At 45.3% G+C, this 18422-nt stretch overlaps 1 protein-coding gene across 1 annotated transcript in view; it reads left to right on the top strand.

Moving 5' to 3' along the window:
• LOC146799019 (cholesterol 24-hydroxylase-like) overlaps positions 1-18422 on the top strand; it is a 263806-nt gene that overhangs the window by 77493 nt on the left and 167891 nt on the right. The window contains exon 5 of the mRNA XM_085626414.1: positions 1763-1849. Within this exon, the coding sequence (XP_085482540.1) occupies positions 1763-1849 (87 nt within the window). The remainder of the gene's footprint in view (positions 1-1762; positions 1850-18422) is intronic.

The raw sequence follows: 18422 nt of genomic DNA, 5'->3' as shown, positions 1-18422 counted from the left end.
TGTTCAAAATCATTCTTGAAATTGAATGACTGTCCTCCCAATAGCACAACCCATCGAGCAATATCAGATAAACTTTCACTTTTACAATGATAACACAGAGATTAAGTTCCAGCTGGAAAACAAGTCAAAGAACATAGCAGCATCACTACATGTCTGGATTATATTTTCTGCTGGATGAAATTCTACTTCCTATGTATGAATTGAGCTATAAAATCGAGCTCCTAAATTGAGTGGAGCAGAATCAAACTCAACATTGAATCATTCGCCATCCTTTATCAGCTACTATGCAGCACACTGAAGTTATGGAAACTAGGAGTTGTATTTGATATGGAGATGTTCTTTGTTCCCTAACTTAGTGCAGTGGTCAAGGACATCAATCTACAACTCCCTAGGCTTCGAGAAACCATGCTGTGTCTCAGTAGCAATCACATGTGAGAGTTAATTTGAGTCCTGGTTATGACACGCTATTATACTATTGTTTCATTGCCTACCCCAGGCTCAAAAGGAAGTTAATTGAAAGTCATGCAGCCAATACTTTCCTGAATCAGCTGGGCTCCCAGGGGATGCGAGGATCAAGTTCAGAGTCATCTATGCCATCCACAAGACCTACAGGGGAAAATCAACAGGAAATTTAGAAAACATGACACCACACTAGGCCCTAAAAGAAAACTAGGATTAACAAAGGCAAACATTTTCACCCAACAAACTTTCAAATGTCGGAAACCTAATTGGAGATAATTGGGAATCCATGACATTTGGAGGTGGAATGTGCCAGACCTGAGCTTGATTGTGGAGCCAAACTGCAAGTGTTCTGAAGAAGACCTATACACTGAGCTGTTCCTTACCACTTTTAAATGAATTCTTGTATGAGGGAAAGTGATTGACCTGGTCTTTCATGGTGCTCTTTGAATGCTAAGTTTTCAATTATCACATCTTCCAGACTCTTCCTTGCAGCACTCTGAATTATTCTTAAGGTGCCCCACCTGGAAATGTCTGCAAGGAGACACACAGTGTTATAGCAATCTCTAAAAAGACGTCAACAAATACATACATATTAACTGGAAAACAGAGGATGTAAATACCATATACAAATGTGACATATTATATTTTTTTAAGTCCGTAATATTACCAGAGAGATTTACTTAGTCCTCTAGCACCTTCAAACATCTGCAGCACATGCAACTGAGAGATCTCAAGAATTAGTAGAAAACAATGGAACATCTTTGTTTACCAATATTAATAAGAAGCATTTTACTTGAAAAAAAATAGAAAACAGGCCACAACACTAAATAGCCAATAATCAAACTAGAGAACTATACAATTAAATCAGTTACTGCTTTTGCAAGAGAAAATTGAGAGGCTGCTTAGCAAATGAAAACCAATAAGATGCCCAGGAGATCTTTCACCGCCACAATAATTATGCAAGCAGGAACCCTAAAACAGAGAGTGGTGCAAAAACTAGTACATGTGTCTTTTGTTTCTTGGATAATACTTCCCTAAGTGATGCATGTAATGGTGCACCTAGTGCTGAACATGTCTTGCCTTCACCATAAAGACTACAAACTTTATTAATCAGTTTCTCTGGTGCCTATCCTTGCTAAACTTATAGAGATGCAGTAAAAGGAATAGAAATAGTTTCAGAAATTGTCCATTTGCAGTTGATAGTTGTAGTTTGTATGCTTTGCTGCTGTTTGATTTTTCCATGGCATTTGACACGTTTGTTTTCTTGTCTCACTTTTGCAATGACCTATGTTTATCTTAGATGTCTAGGAAAAGGTTTGGTGACTGAACTAAATTATGATTCCTGGCACAAACAACGAAGAATGATGGACCCAGCCTTCAGCCGAACGTAAGTCAGACAAGTTTCTGAATTGAACTGATAACATTTTAATATATAAGTAATTTCTGAATATATGGGGGGATCTAAGGCTGGCTTCAAATCCATTTCCACGTCATAAAGAAAGTTCTTGTTTCCTAATGCCGTAGTGCCTACAAGGAGGTTTGGAGGCTTTTTCAACTTAAAAAAAAGAAAAATCTATTTATTTGAATTTTACCATAACCAGAAAAGATATCAGAGATAGCAGCATGCAACCGTAGAGAAATAACATTTTGAGTAATCTTACAAAGTAGGATACCTTAAGGGGAGGACATGAGAGAAAAGGTATTTTGATATCAAGATGAGCAGCAAAAACAAGGAAGAGTAAGTTTAGCAAGCAGCCCCAAATGAGAACAGAGCTGTAAGTAAGGCCACTATTGGTTCCATGTTGGAGTGCCTCCTTGAGTTGCCATGGACCTTATAAACTAGTTACTCAGCCTTGGCACAAAAATCCATGCCACCGGTCCATTCATTCACAGTAGGAGCCTCAACGTGACACCAGTGCCAAGAAAGGTCTCTTTTGGCCATCATGAAACCAAAATCCACAAAGGAATACGTGTGACGTGGACTTCCCCAGTATTTGGTCATGTCAGGACAAACTATGTAAAACAAGTCACTCCCTGAGAAGATTTAAAAAACATTTAGGGCCCGATTCACAGAATTGACTTAAGACAAATCCTAAACTTACTACCATTTTGGTATTCACAGAAGGCACTTACTCATACCGAAAGTCTTAAAGTTAGGATTTTTCTCAGTTTAGGAGTAGTAAAGTTAGGACTCCTAACTTTAGGACTCCCAAATTCCTTCTGTGAATACCGAAAGTCTTAAAGTTAGGATTTTTCTCAGTTTAGGAGTCCTAAAGTTAGGAGTCCTAACTTTACTACTTCTAAACTGAGAAAAATCCTAATTTTAAGACTTTCGGTATTCACAGAAGGCATTTAGGAGTTCTAAAGTTAGGAGTCCTAACTTCTGTGAATACCGAAATGTGTAATGCCTTCTGTGAATACCAAAATGAGTAAGTGCCTTCTGTGAATACCAAAATGGTAGTAAGTTTAGGATTTTGTCTTAAGTTCTGTGAATCGGGCCCGTGGCATTCATTTCTACACTTACTTATTAACTGGTCAGACCCCTCAGAATATTGTGGCATGGATTTGCAAATTTAGCGCCACAAAACTTTTAATTTAGTGGCACAAAAACTGAAATTTAGCGGCATTATTGTGGCGCTTTTACTCGTAATCGTTCTTTTTCAGTCTTAAATCAATGGAAACTATTTTCGCAGAGTATTCGACTTTCAAATAGGCATGTTTAAAGTGTCTGAGAGTATTTGTTTGTTATGCTAAGTTCCAGAGTCCTGTAATGGCTGGCAGCAACATTTTACTCATGTTGCTGGCAGCCAATCAGAGAACCTGCAGGACGCTGACTCCTGCAGGAGCGATATGGCCCAAGGGAAATAAAGATCCCAGGGCCAATCATAACTCTCTACTTTTAAATTTGTTTGCCTTCGACAGTCTAAGACACTCTTGCTAGCCTATATGCACTCCTGCTGGGTCCCAAAACAAGTAGATAGGGGATGCGTTGGTACAAAATGCTGCTCCCCGCTTCCTGTCTACTCTTGCCCCAGAACAGGGTGCAGGAACCCCTACCCTGACCAGTAGCATCAACCCTTCCACTCTCCCGCCACTGACCCTGCTTACAAACCAACACCATGGTTTGCTATAACACAACTCTCTCCCGGCTGCTCATGCACAGTGTGCAAACAGTCATGCACACTTAACATGTTCCTCAGCAGGCTGCATTACACAGCCTGGTGGGGAACATACCCAGGTCCCCAGTCCCCATCTGAGCACCAATCCACAGCACTCAGACAAATCACAACTCTGCATTGCAGCATTGTGATTGGCAATGGAGAGCTTGAGTGCTTCCTAGTTCTGGGACTCGAGAAGCAGAGGAGAGACGTGGCTGGCGGAACAGGTAAGTGGTATTTTTTTATTTTTTATTTTGTCCCCTGACCTTCCACCCTCATTCCCTGCCAGCACTACTGAGCTCAAGACCACTGAAATGTTGTGATGCTGCGGTGTTTTGCCTCATTTGCCACATTATCCATCCTCGGTGGCAAATTTGCGGAGTTTAACAAAAACAAATTGCTTCTACAGCTCAAAAGTTTATAAAAACATGGCTACATATGTTACTGTGAAGTGTAAGGCCCTTTGCAAATGATGATTAGTGACCTTTCAGAGGCTTATTGCAGTATGTGGATGATAAAATGGTACCCGAAATAAGGCGAAACTTTTACAGAGACAGTGTTGATGTGTGAAAATAAAATAATGAATTGCTTCTAGGACAGATTGTGCCATATTATGCTGCATAATTTGCCTTTTAATGTATATTTAGTTTACCCTGCCACATAATTTGGTCATCCACTGTTGAATAATTCAAATGGCCCTGAGAAAGCTATACTTGAGAATGCAATTTTTAATCTAAAAGGTGGCAAAGGTAGCCTGTTGCTGGCTACAAGGGTGGAAAAGTGTCTTTGAATGTGGTCTCTGCTTCACTGATACTGTGTTATCTTATTGATGGCAGTACAGAGGTCACAAGTGCATTTCGTGCCATTTCCTGGGCTGGCAAACAAATCACCTCTGTTGCTGTAGAGATTAAAACCTCCAGCAGTTAAACCACAAAACAGGTGCCTGAACTTTGATCATTATATTGTGTGAAATGGGTCCCGGCTCCAAACCATACAAAACAATTCAAAGGCCCAGCCTCTGTAACAAGACGAATAGACACATCAGACTGACAGCTATTTCCATATTCATGCACCTTAAACCAGGGCGCCCCTTGTAACCTTCTCGTGGCGTGGTATGATATCTTTGCGTGCATTACATTCTGGTAGAATTGTGGTCATTCTGATCCACCTTGGGATTTGTGAAAATAAGAGGGTAGCAATCTGTCAGCCAGGAGTAAAAACATTCCCCTGTTGATTCAAGTGCAGCAGCATTAAAAAGGTTAACTTGAGCTGTCGAATGAGATGTGCACAGCGTGCTTTTGAAGCAAAGGTGTTCAGCAAATTTGGTGGGAGTTTCTGCAAACGGACTCCAAATCAGGCTGATCCCCAAATTGGTAAGGTGATATCTTTCAAGACTTTGCTTAAATACTTAGAGCTCAAGCATGGCTATTCACTGCAAAGGTAAAAATATCATTTTAAGTGTTTTTTTTAATATTGTTGTAAAGAATAGTGACTTAGAAAATATCTTTGTATGTAATATCGTTTGTAAGTATTTTGTATGAACTTTATTGTAGTGTGTTGGATTCTATATGTTTATAACCAAATTTAAATTTGAGTTTTTATTAAGATTATTAATATGAAATAGTTGAAATTAGTGTTTTTAGTTGTAATAATGTATAAAAATAATGAATTTATATTTTTTTTAGCAGGGGATATTGGATTTTTAGTGGGGAGCTTTTTAAAAGTGAATATATTAAATTAAATGTAAAGTTAATTATGATAATGAGGTGCAAATTTATATTGTAAAATTAATAAATTAATTTTGTAACAATAATAGTTTTTATAAATATTGATTTTTATTCATTAAAATATATACTAATTATGAACATTTAAAACATATTAATTTTATTGTAAATATTTAAATAAGTAAATAAACAAACCCAATTTAAAAAATATATAAAAATTGAACTTAGTACTTTTTTTTTAAATATTGTAAACATTTTACTGTTGAAAATTATAAGGTCATTGTAAAAATATTTTTTTTAAATTTATATTTTAAAAATTGTGCTTTTTTAATTTCATGATGGTTAATTTTGCATTATGATTTTTATTTTTATTTTATGTTTCCAAGTATTCGAATGGTAGTTAATAATTTAAAGCATACACTAATTATTGATAGTGTTAACAAATTATTATATTTTTTATTGTCTAAATATGAATATATATAGGTTTGTAGTTTTGAGTATTGTGTTTTTTTAAAGTACATTTTAGTAGATTGTGTATATTTGAAATTATGTGTGGGTATGGAGTAATAATGGTGTTTATAACATGTTTATTTTGTAACATCTTGTATAAAATAGCTTAGATTGTAGTAGAAATAGTACATTTTACCTCCTCAGTGTTCAAAAAAGTTCCCCACATTGGTTTAGATTTGAGTGGGAATAGTAAACGGCACCCCTTTAGTACCCAACACCTTCCCTAAATTGGGAATAGTAAATGTCACCCATTAAGGGCCCACTCGTGGATCTGTGGCGATGGCGGTCCAGCCACCACCACACCAATGGCCAGACAGCCCTTTTATGACTTTGGAGGTGGGACCGTCATGGGACCGCCACCACCGCCACCGGGGAAGCACTGTTCCCTGCATGTGGCATGGCAGTCCTGAAGCCGCAATATGCTTGGCGGAACCACCTGGTTCTGCCAAGCATATTACAAGTATCCTCTCCATCACAGTTTTTAAGGCAGCTCCACCGCCGTGAAAACCGTGGTGGAGAGGAAACAAAGGGACTCACGTCATGTGTATGCACACAGGGGGCACAACATGTGTCCCCCAATGTGCATGCACACCAGTTCCTGCATGCCATGGACGTCACAGTCCATGCCGTGCAGGAACCTTGTGTGGCGATCCCATTGCGGTGACCACCACCTTCGGAAGAGGCACCGCAACAGGAACTACCACCCCACCCACCTGCCAGACCACTTTTAAGCTGTGGTCCGGCGGTTGGACGGTGGGAACTCTTGACCCACCCCCGCACCGCCAAAAGTCGTAATTGGGACCTTAGTGTCCAACACCTTCACAAATTGGTGTAGATTAGAGTGGGAACAGTAAATGTCACCCTATTAGTGTCCAACGCTTTCCCCAGATTGTTATAGATTGGAGGGGGAATAGCTAATGTCACCCCTTTAGTGTCCATAGCAACACATAAAGATAATGGACAAAATGCTGAACATTCGCAAACATTCCCCCCCGATTCAAGCTAGCGTGGCTGATAAGGGCTGATACACTGAAACCGGTCCCAGGATGCTTCTTTCTAGTCCAGGAAGAAGCTGGCCTGGCAGTTCGGGCTGGACTGTTCTCATGAGGAGCATGGTCAAGAGTGATTTTCATATGGCTGGGTCCAAACTGGGGTGGCATAGTGAGCAAAAGAACTATGGATTCTACCCAGATCTCTTGACTGGGGGTTGAAAAATGTCAGCACTCCATCCATCATCTTGTTGTGTTTGCTATGTTCACCCTAAGTGGCCATGGGTATGCCCAGACGTGGGCTCCTTGCTCACTGTACCACTGGATTCAAGCTAGCCTGGCTGATGAGAGGTGATAACACAAAACTGGTCCCAGGATGCTTATTTCTGGTCCAGGGATGACCTGGCCGGCAGTTTGGGCTGGACTGTTCCCATGAGGAGATGGGTCAGGACAGATTTGCATATGCCTGGGTCCAAACTGGGGTGGTATGGTGAGCAAAAGAAGCCAGATGTCTTGACTGGGTGAGTGGTTGAAAAGTTTCAGCACTCCGTCCATCATCTTGTTGTGTTTGCTACCCCTTTAGTGTCCAACACTTTCTCCAAATTGGTATAGATTGAGTGGGAAAAGTAAATTTCAACCCTTTAGTGTCAAACACCTTCCACAAATTGGTGTATATTGGAGTGGGAATTGTAAATGTCTCCCCTTTAGTGTCCAACAATTTCATCAAGTTGGTCTAGATTAGAGTGCCAATAGTAAATGACACTCCTTTAGTGTCCAACACATCCCAAAATTAGCATAGATTGGAGTGGGAGTAGTAAGTGTCACCCCTTTAGTGTCCAACACTGGTAAAAATGGTTTCTGTTGGACTGGGATTATTAAATCTTTTAATTTTAGTGTATAATCCTTTGTTTTAATTGTATTTGTATGTAGTAGAAATAGTTTGTGTTATTTAATTAGTAGTGTTGGTGGTTGGCTATATAGTTAAAAAATAGTTGCATGTTTGTAATAAATAATGTTAATTAAATATTTTTATACAATAATGGCATATAACATATTTTTGAAAATACATTTATGTTTTAAAAGTTTCTTTTATTTATATTTTTACATTTTTAAACAAATGTATTTCAAATTAAAAATGCAAATTTCTATATAGATATAGATAGATACATATATTGAATACACGTATTATTACATATAAAATGAAAATAAAAAGAAAATTGTAAATTTTCCACTTTTTTCCCATTGTTTAACATATTTTGAAAACTTTTTCTAAATTGAGTGCGAGAGACTCCCAAACACAGCACATTACAGGCCTGGACTACTAATTTCCTGGCAGATTCAGTAAGGAGAACAAGGATCTTTTTCAGGGTCTCTAAGATCCCAAAACACTTTCCCACCTGACATTCAATGATACACAAACATGCACAGAGATGCAATAAAACACCATTCATGCACATAAACTCTCATTTTGGTACTCCCATATCATCAATAGTAATTATGTTGCTGTCAATAACACATTTGAGGAGTGTATTTGAAAATCACATTTATAGTATAGTTATGGTTACATCACTTACAAAATATAAGTTACATTATGAAATACCTCTTAGAGTCACTGAAATAAGATCAAGGTTAACGTTAAGTTAGAGTTAGAACTCATATGAAATTTTACATCTTACTTTCAATAAAGATTCAAAAATTCAATGAAAAACTATAGTTAATGTAAAGGTATTTTTTTTTTAACAACAAATTTTATTGATTTTCCATGGTACCAAATGGGCGAAGCCCGATGAGCATCAAGCACGCAATAATCAAATCGTACAAATCCAAGGCCCCATATGTCATCCCCTTGATAGGTCTGCAGAACATCAGACCCAATCCCCCTCCCCCACACCGCACACCCTATATATAACAGCACAGGAACAAAATGCAAATATGCCCTTTTCCCTCTGCACATCTCGATTCCCTTAAACCGGTGAATTGCTCACAACCAATCTATCTAATGGGTCTCTGGACAGTGTGGGCCCCAATAGTGACAAGTCAATACCTCTGTAGGTGGCCCAGCGCGCCTAAATCTTCTTATGTTACTGCGGGCATCCACGTGCCTGAAAGACCGCAACCTCGGCCGACATACAGTGGTCCATCGCCCTCTTCCAGACCCCTACACTGGGCGGGGACGTATCTTTCCAGTGTTGAGCAATGTCACGTTTGGCAAGTGTGAGTCCCAGGAACAATAAATGAGGATTATATCTGTTCCCCCCTTTATCGTAGGTGCTGTGCAGAAGGATCAGCCTAGGGTCGGCGGGAATATCCCACACCAAAACCTGCCCCAAACAAGACCGAACACCTGACCAGAAGTGTTGCAGCGCTACACAGCTCCACACAGTATGAAGAAAGGATCCCTCCTCCGACTCACAACGGAGACACACGGGGATGGAATGGCTCCCATTTTATACAGGCGTAGGTGCGGGTAATACACCCTATGGAGTTACTTAAACTGAATCATTCTGTATCGGGTAGAAACAGCTGAGTACCGGGGACTGGCCCGCGCCTCAGCCCAATCATCGTCTGTGAGTGTGGGAACATCCGCCTCCCATGTCGCCCGAGTATGGTGTAAAGTGGTAGTGGAGTGTGTAGTGATCGTTTGGTAAATCTGTCGGATTTTATGCGCACCTAGATCCCCCATGAGTAGTCGACCTTCCAGCGGGTGAAACTCTGGAAGAGTTGTGAGGCCCCGTATGAGAGGGGAGACATCGTGTCGGAGCTGCAGGTATTTGTGGAACTGCGTTTTATGGAGATTAAAATCGTCCTGTAGCCTTTGAAAGGATTTGAGAGTAGACCCCTGCATTATGTGACCCAATGCGGAGATCCCAATATCATCCCATCTACGGAACCCCACCAGTGTTGAGACTGGCCTAAGGTGGGAGCGATGCCACAGGGGTGTTGCCGTGGTCAGTCTGCCCCACCATCGCATTTGTCTGACCACTCGCCTCTAGATCTGAATGACGAGCCAACAAGCCGGGGGAAGTTCTGCTAGTGATGAGGAACTGTATAAGAAGTGAAGCAGTGGTGTTTCATCCAGGAAAAGACATTCAACTGCCTGGGAGCCATACCACCAGTCGTTTATTACGAGAACATGCGATGCCCAATAATAGTCCTGGACATCGACCGCGGCGATCCCGCCGCACTACGTAGATTGGATACACGTGGCTTGTGCCACCCGAACCGCACCTCCCCCCCAGAGAAACCTATTCAACAATGCATTGATTTGACAAAACCACGACGGGGGAATCGGAAAGGGGTAGTTTTGTAGCCGATAAAGCACGCACGGCAGAGATACCATTTTGAATATGGAGGATCTGCCGTATAACGAGAGGGGGAGTTGAGACCAGACCGTCGTCTCGTCCCTAACTGTAGGTAGCAGTGGGGCAATATTACAGGCCCAAGCTTCAGTAGGGCATCGCGTAATATGCACCCAGAGATACTGAAAACAACTCCGCGATGATCAGCTGTGAGGACCAGGCCTGAGATCCCTGGTATCCGCAAATAGGAAACAGAGTGGACTTGGACGGATTAGCGTATAGCCCAAAGGTTTCCCCGAAGATCCGTAGGATCTGCATCACCCGTTGCCCAGATACCCAGGGATCCGACATAAAGAACAAGGCATCATCCGCATAGAGCACGATCCTGTCGGAGCACCCTGGAGACCAGTCCATGCCGCGTAGAACCGAGTCTCGGTGGAGCCATGCAGCTAATTTCTCTATGGCCAGCGCAAACAGGAGCGGGGAGAGCGGGCAGCCCTGCCTGGTGCCTCTACGGATGGGGAAGGGGGCCTACCAGTGGCACGCCACACGAACCGATGCCATGAGATTGGTGTAAAGTAGCTTCACATACGCCCTAAAGCGGGGACCGAGATTGACCACTCCAAAGACTTTAAAGAGATATGACCAGCTCAATGTGTCGAACGCCTTGTTGATATCTGCCAGCAGGACTGCCGCAGGACGTTCCAAGCAGTGGGCCTCCGCCACTGCGTTGTGGGCAGGCCGAATATTATACCTGGTGGACCGCTGTGGCATGAAACCAGACTGATCAGGGTGCACCAGATCTTGTATGCACGTACGGAGGCGGTCTGCCAGCACCTTCCCCAGCAGCTTGGGCGCAAGATTCAACAATGAAATGGGGCGGTAGGAGCCGGGGTCCTCAGGTGGGTGACCTGGTTTAAGGAACACCACGACCTCAGCATGTCTCCAATCCAGAGGGAGAATATGCTGCTCTGCGGCCGCGTGAAGCACCTTGAGCAGATGGGGACTTAAGGTCGTAATGTGAGGCCGCAGAAAATCACATGGGAACCCGTTGGGACCCGGCGCCCGTCCAGGGTGGGTGTTGGAGAGTGCCGACTGCAGCTCCTCCAATGAGATGTGTTCATCCAGGGCAGCGATTTGTTGATCCGAAAGGCGACGGGGAGGGATGTCCACAAAGAAGGCATCAATGAGAGGTTCTTGGATGACCTCACGCTCCTCGTATAATGTCGCATATAAATCAGCAAAGGCCTGTACAACAGCCTCAGGGGAAGTGCATGCAGCCCCACCAGGAGACCGCAGGAGGGGTACCTGCGTCGGGGCTGCCCGAGCCTGACAGAGCCTATGCAACATCTGACTGGAGTTGTCACCCCACTGGTATATCCTGTGCTGGGAGGCTAGTCAAGCGTCTTTGGCGCAGTCGGTATGAACCTGATGGAGCAGCTGCTGCACATGCAGCAGGTTTCAGCAGGCCTCGGGGTCCGAGCCCTCCACTACGAGGGATTGAAGCTCTGCCTGTCTGGATTGCAGGTCTTGCACCTGAGGTAGGCAACGGTGCTTTTCCCCGGTGCGATAATTTATGTTGGCCCCCTGGATCACGGGCTTAAACGTCTCCCATAGGATGACCACAGATGAACATGTGTCCGAATTGAGACATCTCCCTGTAATCCTCGTCGCGAAGCAGCCAAGGGGACATACGCCACCTATACAGTGCCCTGCCTGTCTGTAAACGTATTTTGAGTTGAATTGGCGAATGATCCGACAGTCCGCGAGGCATGAGGGAGGTATGTGCCACCCGGTGCAGATAACTATGTGGGAGGAAAACATAATCAAGGCGTGACAGAGTAGAGTGTACTGACGACATGTAGGAGTACCCAGCGTCGGACGGGTGAAGGGTGCGCCACGTGTCCGCCAAGCCCAATGTGTGTGCTAGCGCAGCAAGTTTGGATGGAACAGGGGATGCGTCAGGCTGTCGAGCGTGCCACCTATCCAGTGGACCCATGATGTCATTCCAGTCGCCCCCTAATATCACAAGGCCACCCGGGAGATCCCCCCAGAGTTGGGCTAATTTGTGGATAAAGGTCTGGCCAAGCGGTGGGGGGGCCTAGATGCTGCCAATTGTAAGCATTTTGCCAGCCAATATACCGGAGACCACTGTATAGCGACCCCCCAGGTTCAGCCATTGTCGTGTGACCTAAAACGGCACTCTGCGATGTATAAGTATGGCCGTGCCCCGTGCCCCGCGAGTAAAGCTGGAGTGATACACTGTAGCGTAGCCATAGCGGGCCAGGCATGGGGCTTTGGTGCCAAGCAGATGTGTCTCCTGAAGCAAAAGAATATCTGCGGCATAGCGTTTAGCCTGTTGTAAAACAGCTCCCCGTTTGACTTTGTTAAGCAATCCACGTACATTCCAGGCAATAATATTCAGCATTCCTGGTGGGGGATCACCTGCCTTGCGGGTCATGTCTTGATCCCCTGAGAATAAAGGATAACCAGTGTGTGCGTGATTGGGCAATAGAGTGTGTGTGGTGCGGAAGCAAGGAACAAAAACAGAACTAACTTAAGAACATTTCCCAATCCCCCTCCACCCCCCACCCCCATACTACCAAGAACTCGGAGTATCTGTCGCGGTAGAATCCCTCCCCGGGTCCCCAACATGACGACCCAAGTGGTTTCTCCAATGGATCCCACCCTCCCAACTTACCCAACATCACCCAAAACGTGGGAGGCATGCCTCGTCCAGCTCCCTCTAAGGCCAATACTGGTAACCCCTTCAGTTGCAGGCAGAACACATTCTTATGAGACTGTGGTTTTTGCTGCACCATCCTTGTATAAACAGGAAAAACCATGATGGGATGAGAGTCGAAGACCATCTTGTCTTTATGTAACCTGGCGTAGCGAAGGATAGCGTCCCGGTCGGCAAAGTTAAGAAGGAGGCGGGCGATCACCAGCCTCCGGCGCTCCCCCAGCGGTGGCTTTCTAGCCAGGGGTCGGTGGGCCCTCTCGACCACAAAGCATGAGGACCTGTTTTCTGGGGGCAGGAGAGCAGTGAGCCAACCGGAGATGAAAGTATCCATTAATGCCCCCTCACAGCCCTCCAGAAAGCCAACGCGGCGGATATTATTGCAGCGGGTTCGTCCCTCGGCATCTTCGACCCGGGGGGCCAACTCCTGCGAGTGTTTGGTTAGTTTGTCCACTTTCAGCTGGAGTGCAGCGACGGAGTCCTCGACAGTGAATACCCTGGTCTCAGCTTCGGTAATGCAGTCAACCGCCTTCCGCAGGTCTTGTCGGAGGAAGGACACCTCAGTGCCAACAGCCCCGATCTGGGCCTTGAGGGCAGTCCGCGACTGATGGATTGCTTCCAGCAGCTTCGCCGTGTCGGACGACAGACCCTCGGTGGTCTCCCCCCAGGAGGGTTGGCGGCAGTGGTGTAGGGGTCCATTGTAGGCTGCTTGGGGGCTGATGCCCCTGGCTTGTCTTTGCCCACGGGGACAGATATCAGCCAGTCGTAGTGTCCCACTAGGTCGACCCCCGGTGACCGATGAATTGCGTGGCAGTGAAGGGCAGTAGATGTCCACAAAAGGCAGCCCCTCGCCGGGCCCAACCACAGGGCACCACTCCAGAGTCCACGAGGTGTGGTTGCCTCGTTTCCGACAGTCACCCGGGGGTTCCCCAGCCAACACACCGCCAACACAGCAGACCAGCCACCCAGGCGGCCTCAGCGTCAGCAGGCCGGACGTCTGTGAGGAACAAAGACCCACCTCCGGCAGCACGGCCCAGCCCCGCCAAGTACCAAGGATCCAGCCGCCACAGGGCCACCAGCTATCGGTCCATCGTGGAGCCCACTCTCCCAGGCACTGCACCACCCAGGCTGGCAGATGGCTGACTCCTCACCAGCCCAGCATCGAAGCTCCAGACGTCCCCAGCAGTGTCACAGCAGCACACACGGCAGCCAGGACGTTGGCCGCCCTCCGCCTCACCTACAGAAGGATTGCACTGCCAGTCGAGAAACACCCAGGTCCCAGCCGTGGGGGTGGGCTGCCCCAGAGCGTCAGCCAACGATGCGCCGATTCAGAGCTGGCGACTCCAGCCCAGGCCGCGCCGGGCCGTGATGAAGGAGATGGAGCACCCCGCGAGAGTGTCATTGTGTGGGCCCCGTCACCTTACCCCTGCCGAATACCCGTGGGGCAGCGCTGAGACGGCGTGACTCACCGCCAACGACACAGGTAACTGTTTCTGAAGTTTCTCCGGCCGCGAGGCCCGCCGCAGCCGTGGGCGCATGTGCTCCGCCCTCTGCCGGCGGCGTGGCCTCTGCCGATCAAAGGGCCAGCCGGAGCGGATCCGATCTCGGAGGTCGGAAAACCTCACCCGGAGGCCGCAGCGGGAGCCCCAGCAAGAGACCCCTGAGAGAAGCGCAGGGTGTCAAGGATATTGCAGAATTATGGGGCCAAAAAGGGAGCGGACTGTGGAGCTCTAGCAGGACACGTCCGCCATGTTCGGTTCCCAGGCCACGCCCCCACAATGTGAAGGTATTTTAAGAAAACATATAAAACAACATAAACTACATTAAGAAAAAACTCTGAAATTCATTGAAAAATCCATAGTTAAAAAGGGATTATGGTTACAAAACAAAACCTAACTACTGAATTTTGCCAGTTATGGTTAGGTTTAGCTGTGATTTATGTCCCATCATGCACTGCTTATGACCTCACATATGGCCTCAATGATGGTGCTAAATAACAGATGACATCACTGATGACATTATCTACTCTCCTTACTTCCTATTAATAAAATTATTATTAAACAGATTCATATTTACTAACTATGTTAACTACAGTAGTGTAGTAACTATAAAATATGTTGCTGTAGAACTATTAAACCACAACATTGGCCTTGGAATACACTGAACAAATAATGTAACCAGTAATACAAAAATGAACTCTTGTTCTTACATTTTTGTCGTTAAAATATAAAAGAGAACTTTGTATTAAAACTTTTACAATATTATTAAGTTATAGAGCAAAAATATAAACCGCTATAGGAGAAACAACATAGACAGACACCCATTATTTCAATACCATACATCCACAATTGCAATATCAAATAACCACCATGATGTACCATGCAACTGTTGTAAGGAGTGTAACGCTCAGTATCATACCCACCATCATATAATAACACAATCATCTAACTACACTACCAGTGTCATATAACCATACATCCTATATTAGATGCAACGACAAAAAAGTACACCCAGATAATCTACAAGCTCAAAAGTAGTATCACAAACCATAGATCCCCCTAAGCATACACTAGTGAAACAGACACATCTATCTATCTATCTCTATTACCTACTGTGGGAGTGGTTCCATATGTCCCCTCCTCCTGGGCCATTTACAGCCCCTGGGAGTGGGTCCATGTGTCCCCTCCTCCTGGGCCATTTACAGCCCCAGGAACCACCACCTCCCCTGGGCCAGCCCGTGAAAATGCAAGGAGGGGACCGCACAGCCCCCCTCCGGGACTCATTAAACGTCTTTGGGGACCGCCACCCCCCAGGTCTGGTTCCAGCTTTCTCCTGAGGTGCCCATCCTTTGACAGCTCCCGCCAAGCGAGAGCGAATACTAACTCTGCTCCCAGCAAGCGGGAGCAGTCAAACTGCTCCTGCTTGCTGGAAGCGGAGTTTTCATCTGTTTCCCTGCTCTCTGTCGTGTGAGCAGGGAAACAGATGAAATGATTTCTCCTGCACTCAGGGGGCTGTATATTTAGCAGCTCCCTGCATGCTGGAAAGAAATGGCAACTCCTGCAGGAGGCGGGGAGCCAGCTTCGACCGTGGAGACCTTGAGGTTCCCCCGCGGTCCCCAGCGCTGAATACTGGGTGCCCTGGGTGGGGCCAGGGTACCCAGGTAGGTGTGACCTGGCCTGGGGGGTGAAGTCCCCAGGGCCACAATTGGCACAGGGTGGGGCAGTGCACGGTCCCCCAATCCCATTGAATTTTGGCCAGGGCCTGGCAGATGGGGCCCCCGGGGCCAAATCAGCCCAGGGAAGTGGCCCACGAGGCCCTCCCTCCCAATTGCCTAATAGGCAAAACAGGGCAGGAAAATTAGCAGAAAAAGCAAAACAGAGCAGCAGAGGGCAAAACAGAGGACAGAATAACTAGCAGAAAAGGCAATACAGAGAAGTAGAGGGCAAAACAGAGAATAGAAAATGTGCAGAAAAGTCAAAACAGAGGGCAGAGATTGAGCAGAAAGCCAAATGAAGAGCAGAAAAACAAACAGGAAAGGCAATAATGAACAGAAGAGGGCTAAACATAGGGCACTAAGACACTCACAGACCCATTGAGACACTCATACACCCACTTACAGACCCACTCAGAGACTCATGCACCCACTCACAGACCCACTCAGAGACTCATGCCCTCACTTTAAGACCTACCCAGAGACTCAAGCACTCACTTACAGACCCACTCAGACACTCATACATTCACTCACAGACTGACTTACACTCATGGAAGCACTCATAAACCCACTCAGATCCTCTGACACCATCTCACAGACCCCCTCAGACACTCACACACCCAGTGAGACACTTGTGCAGCCACTCCCAGACCCACTCAGACACTCATTGAGACACTCATGCACTCACTCACACATTCACTGAAACACTTATGCACTCACTCTCAAAGTTTAAAAGTTGAAGTTAGGATTTTTTTTAAAAAAACCTTAGAAATGTAGAAATTCACCTAAAAAACAAAGGTTACAGGGTCGTTATAGTTATGCTCAGATTTGACTCATACAAAACCATTAAAATTCAGCAACTGCGCTAACTATGACTTACATCCCCACAATGCACTGCTGATGACTTCTCATATTACGTCACTCCTGCCATGGTCAGTGATATCACTGTCGACATCACTGATGACATATATATATATATATATATATATATATATATATATATATATAAATATATATATATATATATATATATATATTACCTACTGGCGGTCGCCAGTAGGTAGTTATAGTTAGGACCACGTTTCCATAGGAAATCCGCAACATTCTATTTTGAATAACTTTGGCGCCGGTCGTCGAATCCTCGTGAATTTTTCAAAATAGGTGGGGCGCTACGCTCCGCTCCTACCCTGAAAGTCTCGGGGGGATTCGTCAAGCGGGGGCTGAGATAAAAGGGGGGTCCCAAAACGCGTTTTTCCCATGCATTTTTCCATAGGACCTTTAGACAGAGCTACAGCCCGAACGGCTGAACAGAATTTAATGAAATTTGGCAGAGAGGTAGTCCCCAGGTCAAGGAAGTGCCTTTTGTAGGTTTGGTGTAAATCTGTTCAGTAGATTCTGAGAAAATAGCATTTAAATCAATATATATATCTGTGGCAGCTTACGGTGCGCTTACCGTGCGCGTACGGTGGCGTGCGCGAGCTCACATCTGATTGGCTGTTAGATCTTAGTAAACATTCGAATCGGAAGAAAGGAGGAAGTGTCGGCCGCCATTTTGTCACTCGCACTGTCAGGGGGGTGAATAAAAAAGGTGGATAATGTGAAAAGGGGGCAGGCTCGACAGTTCCTGACCCCCTAGCCTTGGTCAGGGGGTCCCAGAAGGACCCTCAAGGGCAAAAATGAAATTTATTTTTTTTTCGAAAAATCGCCGAATGCGGTGTAAACTGCGAAATTCCGCGAAATTCGCGGAATTACGCGTACCGTGCGCGCACGGTAAAAAAAAATTTGCAAAAAGGAAAGCTTAAAAAAAAATAAAAAAAATTGTGAGGCAAGGTTGGCTCTTATAAGAGCCGTTGGGTTAATACAGGGATAGAGGAAAGAAAGAATGGGAATATTATAAGCGTCTACAAACATGCTGGTCTATCTTATTGTTAATAAGGGGAAGACTGATCTCCCCATAAACAATAAGACCACCACATCTTGTACACCTCATTTCAACCCTCCCAAATCGAGGGTTAATGTCCACAGGAAAAGAAGAAGGTGATGCTCCCACCTCAGAGGAAGGGCTCAGCTGAGCTGCCGATGATGTACTCGGCTGAGCATCTGAGGTTGGGCTCTGGTGACTTACTGAAGAGTTTTCTCCAGTATGTCGAGCAAAGGTCCTGGGATGTCTATCCTGCAGGTGTCTTTTCATAGAGTGATTTCCAAAGGAATATTTCTTCCTTGTATTTCCTCTAGATAAAACACGGCCACAAAGTGTGCAAGTGACCAATTGAGCATTCACCTTTTTCTCCCCCTCTGGAAAAGTAAAATACTCCCATACAAAAGAAGT

The sequence above is a fragment of the Triturus cristatus genome, chromosome 9 (assembly GCF_964204655.1).
Source record: "Triturus cristatus chromosome 9, aTriCri1.1, whole genome shotgun sequence".
Lineage (NCBI taxonomy): Eukaryota > Metazoa > Chordata > Amphibia > Caudata > Salamandridae > Triturus > Triturus cristatus.
The sequence above is the reverse complement of the archived record's forward strand: the minus strand, read 5'-3'. Positions and strand labels throughout refer to the sequence as shown.